Source organism: Teleopsis dalmanni, chromosome 1, assembly GCF_002237135.1.
Source record: "Teleopsis dalmanni isolate 2A chromosome 1, ASM223713v2, whole genome shotgun sequence".
NCBI classification, from domain to species: domain Eukaryota; kingdom Metazoa; phylum Arthropoda; class Insecta; order Diptera; family Diopsidae; genus Teleopsis; species Teleopsis dalmanni.
In genome coordinates, this window is record NC_051846.1 from 215650999 (window position 1) to 215665888 (window position 14890).

A 14890-nucleotide genomic window follows, 5' to 3' on the forward strand; every position below is an offset into this window, starting at 1 on the left:
AAGAATTGAACAAAGTACATTTTTAAGAATTTTGAAGTACATGGATTCTTATTAATAGGTAAATTACCGTTTCCATACATTATTTAGTCATCCTTATACTATGTTTACATTACGAACTTTGCTAAAGTTGATTCAGCGTTTACATTATCGTTTCGGGTTTTCATTTTGACAGTTGCTGTTTATGTTATCTTTTGTTTACATTTGTTTTGTTTACATTTTGAAATATTGTGTTTGTTTACTATATATTTTGATGAAAATTATGGATCAAAATATAATTACATTACTCTGCAGTGAATCTGCACAACAAAATAAAATTCTCAATAATGATTAAATTACATACGAATAAAACGCCGTAAAAAAATTGCCAAAATATTGCAATCAATAGCGGCAAATAAATACAGAACATTTTACAATTTCTTAGTCTAAGAAAAATTGCATATAATGAACAGAATGAAACAAACCTAGCAAATAACAATTAACAATTTTGTTAAAAACTTGTATAAAAGTTTAAAAAATTAAAAATTCAAAAATTAAAAAAATCAAAAATGAATTTGTAAATTTTTAATAACTTTCATTAAAAATCAATTTCATTCAAAACTATTCATCACCTTTTTTATTTGAGTAATCCGAATTCGAGATTAAACATTGCAGTAATAAAAGAAAATTATTTTAATAACAAAAGTTTCTATAAATACAATTGTTGCTATATTTCCTTTTTTATATGCAACTTTCTTTATATAGGTATAGAAAGTTTCTTTCTACTTAACACCGCTTACATTCAACTTATTGTTGTTATGTTATGTTTATCTATCTAAAGTCTGTTTTATAGAAAACAATGAAATAATTAATAAAGAAATTCCCCTTAATGAGTATAATTGATGTGTATGTTTGATAAATAATTTTTTTTAATTAGTTTGAACAAATATATAGGCTTTTGTATAAACTGAATAACATACTAAAGGTATTCAAAGATGTTCTGCAACTAATTGCATTTGGTATAATGAATAATTTTATTAAAGTTGTTTTGTACTAAAAAATATAGTTTTCGATTGATTTCAAATATTTTTTTTTCCAAATCGACAAAAAGATAAAAATCTCAACATATGAAAATAAGTTATTTTTATTTAGGACTATAAAGAATTATTAAGTTTTCGGAGAATTTCTTTATATTTTCTGCACCTCGTACTTCTTTCTCAAGTAATGACAATTTGGTGACATTAAAATCATGAATTTATATAAATCAGCAATTTGTTCTAATTATTTTTCTTGTATCTGAAAATAAAATCATTTTATGTATATAAAAAAAGAGATATGTATAATGATATGATAAAGCACCTTATATCTGGAAGAGCACATGCTACATGGGACGTGTGCGAGTTAGGCTAAGTTGATGCTAAACTAAATGGGAGATTGGTTGTTGGTTTTCCTTCATACCCAGTAGAAAACGGATCGATCCGTCATCGAAGACGTCTTCAAGACATGGATACATACATGAAGACCGATCGATCCAAATGTATGACGGTCTTCGAAGCATCTTTCATACAAATTAGCCAAATGTCTTCAATGAATTTTTGCGTACATGTCTCGAAGACCATGTCTTGCATAACGGACGCATTCGACAGAAAGTTGTGCGGTCTTAGTGCAGTGCTCATATAATTTTTTCACCCTTTTTTTTATTTCTACTCTTTTATTGCGCTTTTTAAATTTTAAATGAATTTCAATTTTCTCTTTAAATAAGTAGAAAGAAATTGTTGTATTTTGTACTTTTATTTATTTTATATAATAATTTTTTACATTACATTCAAAATTAAAAGTTTAAAGTAAATTATAAATTTTATTATAAATTATTATAAATTTTATTAAGATATTAATAATAAACTAGTAAAAACTAGTAAACATAATGAAAATTAATTTAAATAATTAACTTAATATAACTTAGCATATCTAAAATTAACTAAAACTAATATAAAATAATTTATAGCATTTCGCTATCATCTATTGTTGAAGTTTTATATGTTTTCAAAAGCGTTGAAGAGGATTTTGGTACAATTAAACCTTCTGATCTTAAGAGTTTTAAAATATCATTACCACAACGCCTGTTAATCCTGTGTCTTTTAAATATAACAGCTAATTTTTCACAAGTGTTTTTAGTTTTTTTATTTTCAACATCCTTTGTTTCGTTTCTTAAACAACTTTCACTGGAATTATTGTCTTCAATATTAATATCAATATATTTTCCAGGAACTAAGTCAATATTTCATTTGTTTTGATTTAATTTCTTTTTTTTAATATTTCATAGTTTAATGATTTTGTTTCTTTATTCATTTTGATTTTTTTAATATTTATTTCACAAATGTTTATTTACTACACTTCAAAATTATTGCGTCACTTCATTTATAAAACATAGCGTCATCTGAGGCAAAATTCAAATTCGTTGCTATGAACACTAAAAATGAGAGAGGAAGCAAAGAAAGAGTATTTATATTCATGTTTTGAGCAATTGTTTTGCAAATTTGCTTGAACATGCGGACGCGGTATCAAAGACCGTCTTGAAGACAATGTCTTCGAAGACCACTTTTTCTACGTAAATAATAGTTGGTTTACATGTGTGTGTGTCAATGCCACATTTTGTTACACATGTAAACAAACAAAAGTGTAAAAAAAACGAAATGTCACTTCGCTATTTTCATACTAAAAACTTATCGATAACGCATTAAATTCAGCACTGTATTCAAGAAAAGGTATTAAATGAAGCCAACTTTCGGTCAAAGTTCGAGTTTTGTTGTGTCTATTTTTATATGGCAAAATCGACTTTGGTTGCTGGTTTTGCGCTCAAAGTCGATTCCAACCAGCAAAGTTCGTAATGTACACATAGTATTATATCAGCACTTAAATAGTTAGTAATATAACAATAAACGAAATTTATATTGATCAAGTTTTTTTAAGTACTTTCTGAAAACAGTTACAAAAAAATAAAATTTTCATGTTTAACTAATATATGTATATCTCATTTCATATATGTCAGGAATTCATCATTTACAATACATGACCCAATATTAATTAATTGATACTTTTAACATAATACTATTTTGTTTTGTTTTTTCATTTTTGAATTACTAATTATTAATCTTTTTCTTAAAATTATGTAATAAATTATCTAATATATTTTTCTTGTTTTAATAAAAATGTTCAAAAAATGTTTTCATAGATATATAACATCTAAATGGAATAATTTTATGTATAAAAATAATTTCGTCCTCTTTTCTTCTGTCAATTAAAATATCTTTAAACAGATAAACTTAATCAGCTTAAAATAAATAAGTTCTCGTTAAAAACTTATAAGAATATTGATCGAAATTATATTATTATAGCATTTTAAGTCGTCTGATTAAAAAGTATGTTACACATTTTTTTAAATAACTGCGATTCTTTTTTCGAAATAGATTAAACGTACCTTTTCATTTTATAAGAAATTCGGAACACACCCCAAGAGACAAGCGTTCAGTCAATAAGTCTGAGCTGGGAAGTGTTTTTGTTGTGAATACATTTATAAAAATGTATAATTACTAATTTTGTTAGTTGTGATATATGTACAAAAATAGAAATAGATAGAAAAAAAATAAAACATGTTCTGACCATAATATATTATGATATTTCTTTTAAAGGAGAATTCATTGAAAAAATAAAATTTGATTAAAACAACGCTCATATTTAGCACGGCCGTTCAGTAGCTGTCATTGAATTTGTCTGTTTCACATCGTCGGCTTGATTTGAAAATACGAAAAACGAATAGAAACGAGTAAAAAGCAAGTTGGTGACTATCAAAGAAATTTAAGTGCAATTATTTCCAAGACTTAATGGCTGATAATGGAAACTTAAATAGAAATTATCATTATTTAAGGGATAATAGAATTTTTATTGACAGCGGTCATACAGAAAGCGATGCAACATTTCGACGCTTACGAAACGATTTGCATCCACCAGTATTTATAACTTGTTTAAGCTGTTTGGAATCGTTCCAATGTACATCATTTCTGCAAGTTTGTGAGCATTACGCTGAACGCGACCACCCAAATTTTTATAAAAATTGTTATTATTGTACTGGCAAAGTGCATCAATATCAGACCGAAAACCATTTAGAACAACGTGTGCATATATATCACGATTGTTTTCGCTGGAAAAGTGGAATAGATAAGTAAACAAAAAATGGAAGAAGAAATATTTCCAGATACTGAAATTTGTGAAACAAATTTAATTGTGGAACGTATAGAAAGTGTTGATTCCATTGAATCAGACTACTCTGATAGCGGTCGGATTGAAGATGATGCAAGCAGTTTAAGTTCTCGTAATACAGGCGCTATTAATGGTTTTGGTAAGCGCTGGTCTAGATTAGAAGATAGTTTACTTAAACGATTGGTATCAGAGTATCCAGAAAAATGGGATTTTATAGCAAATCATTTTAAAGATCGTACTGAACAACAAGTCCAGCAGCGCTGGGCTAAAGTTTTAAATCCTGAACTTATAAAAGGACCTTGGACTCCTGAAGAGGACCAAAAAGTTTTGGAATTAGTGCGTCGTTTTGGTCCAAAAAAATGGACACTAATTGCACGTTACTTAAACGGTCGTATAGGTAAACAGTGTAGAGAGCGATGGCACAATCATTTAAATCCAATAATTAAAAAAACTGCTTGGACGGAACAGGAGGATCGAATTATATTTGAAGCGCATCAGCAATATGGTAATCAATGGGCAAAAATAGCCAAACTGCTACCTGGTCGTACTGATAACGCTATTAAAAATCATTGGAACTCAACTATGCGAAGAAAGTATGATACTAATCGTGAAACTCCTACAGTTAGACATTGTCCAGATCTACAGAATTCACGTGCTCATTTATCTACTTTAATTAAAGGTAGTTCGGCACTACTTACACCTACTCTTTCACTGTCGGCTCAAATTCTACAGAGACCCGCTTCTGGGCTATACAAATTTATACAACAAGATAAAGCAACAACTTCGAATACAGGAACAAAAATACAACAGTCACGTTCACAACCTAATATCCTTAAACGTGCCAAGCAACAATCTGAAAACTGTCAGATTGTTTCAAGTACTGATTTAGAAGTTGATGCAAAGGATATTCTTAAAACAGAGGTGAAATTACCTGATTCACCTGTTATGACACCAATTAAACCTTTACCGTTCTCTCCAAGTCAATTCCTTACGTCACCTTGTTTGACAACATTTGAAGATATGAATTTACGTGCAAGTACACCAGTTGCTAAAACTTATAATCGCGTCGGTATGGAAATTAAAAAGGAATTGGAGAACTCTTCTATAGAAACACCACAAAAGAGTAAATATTACTTTTTTATTAATATATTAGATATAAACGCTATAGCTTTCTGTATTTTACATTTCGTTATAGGCTTTATAGGCCCACGCACTCCAACGCCATTTAAGGATGCTTTAGCTGCTTTGCAGAAAAAACGTCGAGGTGAACGGTATATTCCTCCTAGTCCTTCAAGTCTCGTAGAAGATTTAGCCGAAATTATACATGACGAAACAATGAATAGCAACACAAATGTAGCTATCAAAAAGGAAAATGAATCAGTTGTTAGCAATAGCGAATTTTCGACATCAGCTACGAATGTTTCGTTGCAAGTACCTCCTACGAAGAAAGCACGAAAATCACTTATAACCAGTTGGGGTGAAAATATAATGCCGAAATCTGAAATAAAACTTGAAAAACCAATGCCTTTTGAAACTGAAACTCCAAGTAAATTCTTAACTTCTCGCGATTCCAGTGCGTTCTCACCACAAAATATAATGAAAGATACGCTTTGTAGTGAAACAGAATTATTATTAGACATTAATGAAGAAGCCAAGAAAGAGAACTGCATACAACAGGCTCTATACCACCTACCGTCTAGAAGCCGAATTGGTCAACAGTTCTTAGATCCAAAATGGGAGAAACTTGCATGCGGCCAAACGAAGGATCAACAATTTATGGTGCAACAAGCACATGCTTGTTTAAAAAATCTTTCTTTGACACCTCGATCATTAAATTTTGAAAAGCAAAAGTAGTAATGTCCGTTATAAATTATAGTTACAAAGAAGCCATTTTGTGCTGTGGTACTATTGAATATTTAATTCCACGTTAATACATTTTATTTGGCAACCACTGTCTATAGCACTTGTATCAAAATATTTTAAGCTAATATATTTGTATTAAATTTTGCATTCGAAAATTAATAAGTAGATGCTTAGGTTAGTCCAAAGATTTATTAGTAGTTATAATCTATTTAAAATAGGCATCGTTCTATCAATATAATTTTCATTAATATATGTTTTACATAAATTATTTTATACTGCTAGCAAAACAAACAAACGTTAAATTAATTGTTTAGTATTTTGAAGTTGTTTGGATATTTGTTTTTTTTTTTACTATACCATTGAAAACTTAGATGAATAACACAAATGAATTCAAATATTTTTTTACGGATTGTACATTTTTATATTAAATAAATATATATAATAATAAACGTACATAATATATATTTAAAATTGTTTATCTCAAACACTAAACGATGGACAATATATAAACTAAGGGGGCTTAATATAAATAAATATATTCTAAATTTTGATTATATTTATCACATAATTGTCTGCTGATTCAATTTTGGACAAAGAAATAAAAGACATAACATCTGCATTTAATTTTTATTAACTCATAATCAGACAAATGGAATGAAAAAAATATATATTTTGATTAGGTAAAAAATGTGCAATATCACACGATATGACTAAATTAGTTAATTTTTCTTTTGCTTAATACTGGTAGTCTTTTTTCTAGCACAGGCAAGTACCCAGAAAAGTACCCAAAGTGGAAAGAAAACTGCTGTTATGGTATTATACAGCCAATTGCCATAAATCTGAAAACAAAACAAAAATTAATACTTGAAATATTAAATCAAATCCAAGCGCTTACAATACAATCCATTAGAGCGTAAGTGCTGGCATTCATGGTAGCGCTGATTGAACGGTAAACAATTTCCTTTGAAATCAATTCTGGGAACTTAAATATTGTCAAAACAAAAACGATAAGATAAGCAACTATAATTGGATTTAAAAAGAGAATATAAACAACTGATATGCTCTTTCTCATTCCTCCAGTACTCGGAAACTTTAGGATAATTGTAAGAGGTGAACACATAATAGCTAAAAAGAATCCCAATGCGAAATTTAATAATCCTACGACTATTAGCGCAATACCAAGTAATAGCAAAGCTCCAATGTGCAACAACTCTGTACCTCTTTCTGGTAAACGCGTTACAAATGGTAATGATACTCCAATTAGTACACAAATTCCAAGAATTAAATTCACCGCAAATAAAGAATTTGCTCCAATTGAATGAAAATAGTTACGTAAGCCTTCGTTTAATGCAATAATATTGCATAATATGCCGAGTGCTACAGCTACACTAATGTACCCAAACACTGCTAGGTATGGTAATTCAGCAGTTTGTGTATTTGCTGTAGGCTCTTCCTCAATTTGTTCTTCCTTTTCATCATCGTTTAATGAATGCCAAAGTAAAAATGACTTAATAAACATTGGTGCAGTAAGCAATATTAAACAAGGAATAAAGTCTCCAATTGATACAAAGCGGTCATTTTGTACCAAAATATAAAAGAAATAACTTTGATGAAATCGTTCCAAAAGATTATTCAGACTACGCGAAATGCCCTCAATTGTTTTCAATAACGACAATGTTGCAGAGCTGCGATTATTGTTTGTATTTGTTGCGCGTTTTACAGCTTCCAATGTCAGCGCTTCAATGCGATAGCGATGAAAAAGCCCATGGTTACCGGTTGGTATACCAGAAACTTGGGATAATAACATGGAAGACATATGTTTTACGTTATCTTCGAGCGTAGCATAATTAGAGCGTCGTTTTTTTCGGGGTGTTTGCTTGTAACCGGATGAAATACCTTCACGTGCAGTAATACGTTGTACTAAATTAAATAAATCCAAGTTTGGCAACTGTCCATTAAGGCCTTCTATTTTGACATCAATATAATCTATATAAAAATGGATTATTATATTATATTTGATAAATGAAATACTTCTTAATTCTACCTATGTCCAAATCTTGCACTTCTATATTAATAGCTGCCTGTAGTGCTCCTGCACGCGCTGGTATATTACCACATTTCAAAATTGGCGAGTCTTTAAATCCTCCTTCATAGTAAGCTTCTAACCATGCATGCATGCCCAACTGCTCTTGTTCAGTAATGAGAAAAATAAGATCCTTAGCCCAATAATTTTTTGCTAAAAAACAAATTTAGTATTTAACAAATTTTTATAAAGCGAAAACTCACTTCTAGCGAAATTGGCAAACGCTAGTAAAACAGGTACACTTGCTACGATATCTGTATGCACGGATGTGGGAGGGCGGTATGGAGCTGTGAATACTATGCCTTCAGTAGATCCAATGCGAGGCGCACGTAAAATGCCATATATATTTTTGCCTTGGTATTCCTTACCTCCAGAAAAAGGGTAACGCAAAGTAAAATTGTGAACATGTGTCTCCAATCCAATTTGATTCATTTTAGCTACAATCCAAGCATACGGCATTACAGATTTGTATTGCGCCTGCTCCCGCTGTAATTCCTCTGTTAAAGTCTGTGCTAGTCGACTCGCATCTTGTCTGACTTCCGGATACACCAAGCCTGTAAAAATTCAGGATTAAAAGATTCAATACTACTGGGCTAATAGAACAATACCAGGTGATAAAGCATTTTCTGACAAGTATGTTCCGTGATTAAACTCGTTGTGACCCAAACACACAAACCATGTTAACCCGAGAATATAAAATAACAAACTAATTTTTTCAATATGCTTTGTTAGAGCGCGACCAATTTTACTACGCCGTTTAAATGAAGGATTTGATAACAAGCCCATTTTAATTAGACACTAACAAAATACCAATTCAGCACCAACCGTACGACGAAAAAAATATAATACAACAAATGTTTTCATGCAATCAAATGTCATTGATGTTGTAATTATCGATTACTTGTCTAAAAAACGAGTACCGATTTAAATTTTCATCAAATAAATATTTTATTAAACATTAAATAATTTTTATAATCTATAATTAATTTAAAGCAATAAAACATAGTGAATTTTTAATACCAAGACTAATTACATATGCACATATATTAAAAAATAGTAAATTTAACTTATATAAATCTAAAAATATATTCAATAGTTAAGTTATAGTAATTTTTTGAATTTGGATCCAATTGGAAATCGTTTCGGTGGAACCCATCGTAGAAATGCAGGATCTACTGTTAATTTTGGTTTTCTAAATTGTGGTAGTTGCAGATGTTCGATCACTGTTTTGGGTGTCACACAGATAACATGTTGTCCCTTCCAATACTTCACCATTTTCATAGATTGAAGGGTGTATATAATATCATCTTGAGTAATACCACTTATTTCACTCAATTCTTTAATACTTTGTGTTGTAGTACGACACTCTTTCATAAAATCCAGTAAAGTGTAAGCCCAGTAACTACGATAGCTTAATTTTCCTAGGTCTGATAATGGTTTCTCTGGGCTACCAATAATTCCTTCGCGACGTGATAATTCATAACTAAATGCAATTAACAATTTTCCATACCCTTTGCGTTGATATGGCGGTAATATAAGAATGCATGCAACATTATTGTTTTCTGGTGATTCCTTTTCTTTAGAAAAATATCCAACAATATGCATTCCGCGTCTGTCGATTTCACATAGCACATAAAAGTAAAATGGTTCAACATCGTAATATAGTGTTTTATGATCAAGAAATAATTTTGCCATCAAGCAAAGCATTTGACAGTACAGTTTATGGTCTTTGCCATCTATTTCAAAAATAGATATTGTCCCCTTACGATAAATTTCGTTTCCAGGAGGTTGTCGTTTTGAACAGTCTGAAGCATGATATCGATATGTTTTTTGAAATCTCATATATTTTAAGCAATATTCGCAAACGTAAAGTGTACTTTCTTTGCCATACTCCTCTGGATATGGACTGAAGTACCACGTATCAATTTCATACCGTCCAATACGTAATTTGTCAATATATTTCACTTTAGTTATTGCTTCATGCTCTTTTTCTAAAGCCGCCGTTGTTGGATCCATTTCAGCATAAGTTTTTTGAACATGATTAATTTCATCATGACGTCTTTTTTGATTACGCGTTAATTTGCGGTCGCTGTTTTCCAATGGTAAAGGATTTTCTAAAGACGCGATTTGTTCTTTACTTAACTGTTTAAGTGTCTTCGCATTGTTGCTATCTGCTACATCGGATCCGGCAGCGCTATCAACATCTGTTACATCAGTTATTCGATCACGAGAGACCCATTCATCTAACCTTCTATTCAGACCAACATAGTGAACATAAAATTCAGCTGGAGCATTAGATGTTTCTTCACTTCTGCATTGTATAATTTGAGCTGGGTGTACAGTGCCATCTGGTCTTCGAATAGCATATACATCACCAGTGCTAATTTCCATATCAACATTTTGCTCTTTGAAAGATGTTGTATTTCCGTCATTTGAAATTTGTTTATCGATCTCTGGCTCGCTTGGTAACTTTTTTTCTGTTGCCGGTGTCATGTTGTTTTGTTTTTCATGTAGTTCTTTTATCTGCTTTTCCGTTTCATTTGTCTCATTTGGTTTTTTTAAATCTCCACATTCATTGTCTTTATTTGTTTGAATATCCGTAATCGTCATAATTAAAATTGTGAAAATCGTATAAAATATACCAAATATTTTTTTTACAAAACTCCACGAAATTTTTTATGTGCCCCGCTTGTTTTTATTTTTGTAATTTGTTTTTGTTCATTAAATTACGCAGGGAGGTATACATGCACTGTTGCCAAGTTTCTAAGACGAGTTCTACCAAATTCGCTTTAAATCAGTAACACTTACACAATGAGTGTTTCGAAATTTTTGCTGTTTTATGCAGCTAATTCATGGAACCATGTTTTTAATTAAATTTAATTATTAATTATTAAAATGAAATCTTTTAATTAAAATTGGTAGTGAGGTAAAAACTTTTAATTAATTAAAAAATAGAGAAAATATAAATTTGTTTGTTAGAAATTGTTTGACTAATACGATTATCTTTACAGTTAATTCATTCAATTGAACGTTTCAGTTTTCTTGTGCTTAAAGGTAAACCGACAGTGCCGCCTATTCTTGGAGCGTTCGGCATGACTCCGAAGGCAGCATCTTCCAGGAGTGAGCGTTGGTGGCACGGAGATACAGTGGGAGGAAAGCATAAAATATCTAGGGGTCACTTTTGACAAACGGCTTAATTGGTATAAACATATGAAATGCAAACGAAATAGTTGCTCTAAAATTCTGCATCTCCTTAAACATCTCTACATCAAAAATAGAAAGTTATTATTAACTCAGGAAGACGCACAGGAAGATATGATGATTTACGGTCCGTCATCAGTTAGAAAATAAATAAATGATAATGATTCTTGTATAGTTAAAGTTTAGTGTGTGGCAGGGATAAGTCCCCCAGCCACAAAAGTGCGCAATAGCACTAATTCAAATCACAACAACAAAGAATTTTATTTAAAGCCAAATTTTGAATATTCGTTGATACTACAATCGTTATTTGTGTGTATCACTTCGTAATGCACAGTGAGTGTTTTGAAAAACCCTGGCTTACTTCTTTTGGGAGAAAAGCAAGCATCTAGTGAAGAAAGTGACGTTATCTTCACGCATATATATCATCATGATATTTTTTGGAGACTATCGGTGCGTATAAAAAGTCTACATGTAACTGCATTGAGTTGTCATGAATTATGAATATAGGATTCGTTTATTTTTTAAGCAACCCTGGTGTATAAGTGTAGAGAAAAAAGTCAAACATACAATTGATACAATTTTATTAACTAAGTTAACATTTATATTTGTTTTCTAGGAAATTGAAAAGTGTGTGTTCAAAGAAAAACGAAAGTATTGAGTTGTATAAATAAATCAGCTGTACTGTGTTAAAATTATTTGTTCACCAAAAATTTTACTCGTATATCTGGTTTATTTTTCTAACAGAGAAGTAAACAAAAAATTATTAGTAAGGAAGATATTAATTCAGTAAAAAAAATTTATTTAAAAAAATGAGTTCGGTGAGTGTGCAGAATTTTTATTAAATAGGAAATTAATATTTTATTAAATATATGTACATATATACAGATTTCAAATGTAGAAAATCTTTCTCCTCAAACCATTCGTCATGTTATGAAGGAAATGCAGCAATTGAGTGAATCGCCATTAGAAGGAATTAAAATACAAATCAATGACACTGATGTGACTGATATTCAGGCTCTTATTGAAGGCCCTGGTAAGTAATTTTGATTTCTATCGTGACCTTCATAGCGAAAATCAATACGAAATTTTTTATAGTCAATATATAATACTTGTGAATAAATCTTAATTAGTGTAACTGTTGTTAATTTAAGAAAAATAATAAAAAAATATATAATAGATATATATTTTCAATGCCTTTTTAATAAGATTCTGGATTCACTTATTAAAACGTATAATAAATCGTGTATTTAAAATTTTAATTTATTTATTATTATATGTTTCAGCTGGAACTCCATACGCTGGAGGTGCTTTTCGCATAAAGCTAACACTCGGAAAAGACTTTCCGCAGTCTCCGCCAAAAGCGTACTTTTTAACAAAAATATTTCACCCGAATGTAGCAGCCAATGGTGAAATATGTGTAAATACATTAAAGAAAGATTGGAAGTCGGATCTAGGAATCAAACATATTTTACTTACTATAAAATGCCTTCTAATAGTACCAAATCCAGAATCAGCTCTAAATGAAGAAGCTGGAAAATTATTGCTGGAACGTTATGATGATTATTCGCAACGCGCAAAAATGATGACTGAAATACATGCGCAGGTAAATGTCGCAAAAAATGTTCAATTTTAAAATTGTTTCTTAATTGCAGTTCTTAAATTGCAGTTTACAAAAAATGGTGAAGCTAAAGATGATGATGACGGTCCACTATCTAAAAAACATGCCATCGATAAGAAGCTGCAGGACAAGAAGAAAGAAAAACTTATGAAAGAAAAGAAACGTATGCTTAAAAGATTATGAACCAATTTCTAAATTTTGTTACTAAATGCGCGCCACGCAAGATTCACTGAATTTTTCACCCCAAACACCATCATTTATTATGTATTGATTTTGTTCACTGTAAGAATCATTAAAAAATTAAATTTTATTTTAAAAAACAATAATTACAATTACCTTAAGGAAATTTAGAAATTTGTCAACATTATTTGTTAAGAGAGTTAAACTGTTAAATAGTTATATTCGATTTAAATTAACGTATAATCCTTTAAGCAATGCACTTGAATTAGTGTATCACTGAGATTATACATAAATATTATTTTTACCAGAACATAGAGATTTTGTAATTATTAATTTTATATTTCTTATTTTCTGATAATTATTCTATACAATATTTAATTTTTATTATTTGTAAGTCTAACAATATGAATCATCTTAATTATTTTCACATGTAGAGTAATAGTTTGAAATTTTGAATTTTGCAATATATTACGGCATTTAAAAATTATCAAATATTAATACCATTGAAATCAATTTAATTTAAATAAATATAATTTATAATAAAGTTGTATATCAAATTACTTTGAATGTTAATAAAAAAGATCTAAGATACAATAAAACATTTTTCAGTAATATCTGTACGAAAGTATAAGATAAATTTAATATTCAATTTTAACTTGAAATTAATGTAGGAGTTCTTACTTAACCATAGTTAATATGAAATATGATATCCATCAAACTATCTAATGCAGGGTAAACTGATAGAATGTTATTTATTTATTTTATTTGAATTATAATTCAATTAATTTAATATATCATTTTAAGACTACGAGTTTAAGCTGCTAAAATTTAAATTTAAGTGGTATGTACATACATATATACGCGTATAGTAGAGTTATTTCTGACAGCAGAATTATATCAATAAAGATTATCGAAATCACTGTAGTTCAGAGATTTAGCAGTAGTAGCAGTAGCAGTGGTAATAGTAGTTGTAGAGTTAAACTAGTCTCTTTGTTGTTTTCCATATACCAGAGTTGATAAGATCCATAGTTACTACATACATAAATATGTAGTTAAAATATTTCGACAAAATAATGTAGGATGGAAAAGTTAACGAGATATTGGCATTTTAAGTGAGATTTAAAACATAACAAAATAACCATACAAACTACCACAAAAAATCTTTATATAAAAATTTTTTTCGGAACGTGTTCTTTTATTTCACAATTTTTTTTTTTGGTTTGCGGAATATTCTATTAATTTTGTAAAATTTTTACAGGTTGAGTTAATAAAAAATAGTACGTTTGAGAAACATATATGCATACCACAGTTTGTTTATTTTTTAAAAAAAAATCTAGTTTAGTTCAATTCAGGAAATTTCACTCAGTGATAAGTGAAATCACTGGCTTGTCTTTTATCTACAGAAATATTTTTGAAATTGCAAAAGTGTAAGCATTTTTTATAAGCTAAGTCACAGCTATAAAAATGTATATCTTGTTAACCTAATAAAGTCTCTTATGGAATTTATTATCTCTAAGCTCAGCAAATTTTCCATTGAATGTGCTTTTTTTCGATTAAACTGAAATCAATTCAATGCATATGGAAAATTAATTTGCTATGGACTCTAAGATTTATTAAAAAAAATATTACTTTAAATAATTTTAAAATAAGAATTTAGTAATTCATTCATTGATGGAGAAAGTGCTACTGTTTCAATATTGTTTTCATGTACA

General features: G+C 29.6%; 4 protein-coding genes across 4 annotated transcripts; 2 read left to right on the forward strand and 2 right to left on the reverse strand.

The window, feature by feature from the left end:
• The first annotated feature begins 4199 nt into the window (after positions 1–4199).
• Positions 4200–6338, forward strand: LOC119672000 (myb protein). The gene is made up of 2 exons (XM_038082942.1): positions 4200–5356; positions 5429–6338. Exons 1-2 carry the CDS (start codon positions 4207–4209, stop codon positions 6085–6087), a joined length of 1809 nt encoding a protein of 602 aa, XP_037938870.1. The 5' UTR covers positions 4200–4206; the 3' UTR covers positions 6088–6338.
• A 371-nt stretch (positions 6339–6709) lies between these two features.
• Positions 6710–9080, reverse strand: LOC119672002 (glycosylphosphatidylinositol anchor attachment 1 protein). Its single transcript, XM_038082946.1, has 5 exons — positions 8788–9080; positions 8383–8733; positions 8141–8332; positions 6992–8082; positions 6710–6935 (listed from the first exon to the last, which is right to left on the reverse strand). Exons 1-5 carry the CDS (start codon positions 8963–8965, stop codon positions 6816–6818), a joined length of 1932 nt encoding a protein of 643 aa, XP_037938874.1. The 5' UTR covers positions 8966–9080; the 3' UTR covers positions 6710–6815.
• Positions 9081–9190: 110 nt separating this feature from the next.
• On the reverse strand, positions 9191–10801 carry LOC119672003 (histone acetyltransferase KAT8). The gene has a single exon (XM_038082947.1). The coding sequence runs from the start codon at positions 10787–10789 to the stop codon at positions 9281–9283; it is 1509 nt and encodes a 502-aa protein (XP_037938875.1). The 5' UTR covers positions 10790–10801; the 3' UTR covers positions 9191–9280.
• A 1170-nt stretch (positions 10802–11971) lies between these two features.
• LOC119672004 (ubiquitin-conjugating enzyme E2 S) lies at positions 11972–13468 on the forward strand. The gene is made up of 4 exons (XM_038082948.1): positions 11972–12198; positions 12266–12413; positions 12664–12983; positions 13047–13468. The coding sequence occupies exons 1-4, from the start codon at positions 12190–12192 to the stop codon at positions 13179–13181; spliced, it is 612 nt and encodes a 203-aa protein (XP_037938876.1). The 5' UTR covers positions 11972–12189; the 3' UTR covers positions 13182–13468.
• The last annotated feature ends 1422 nt before the right edge of the window (positions 13469–14890 follow it).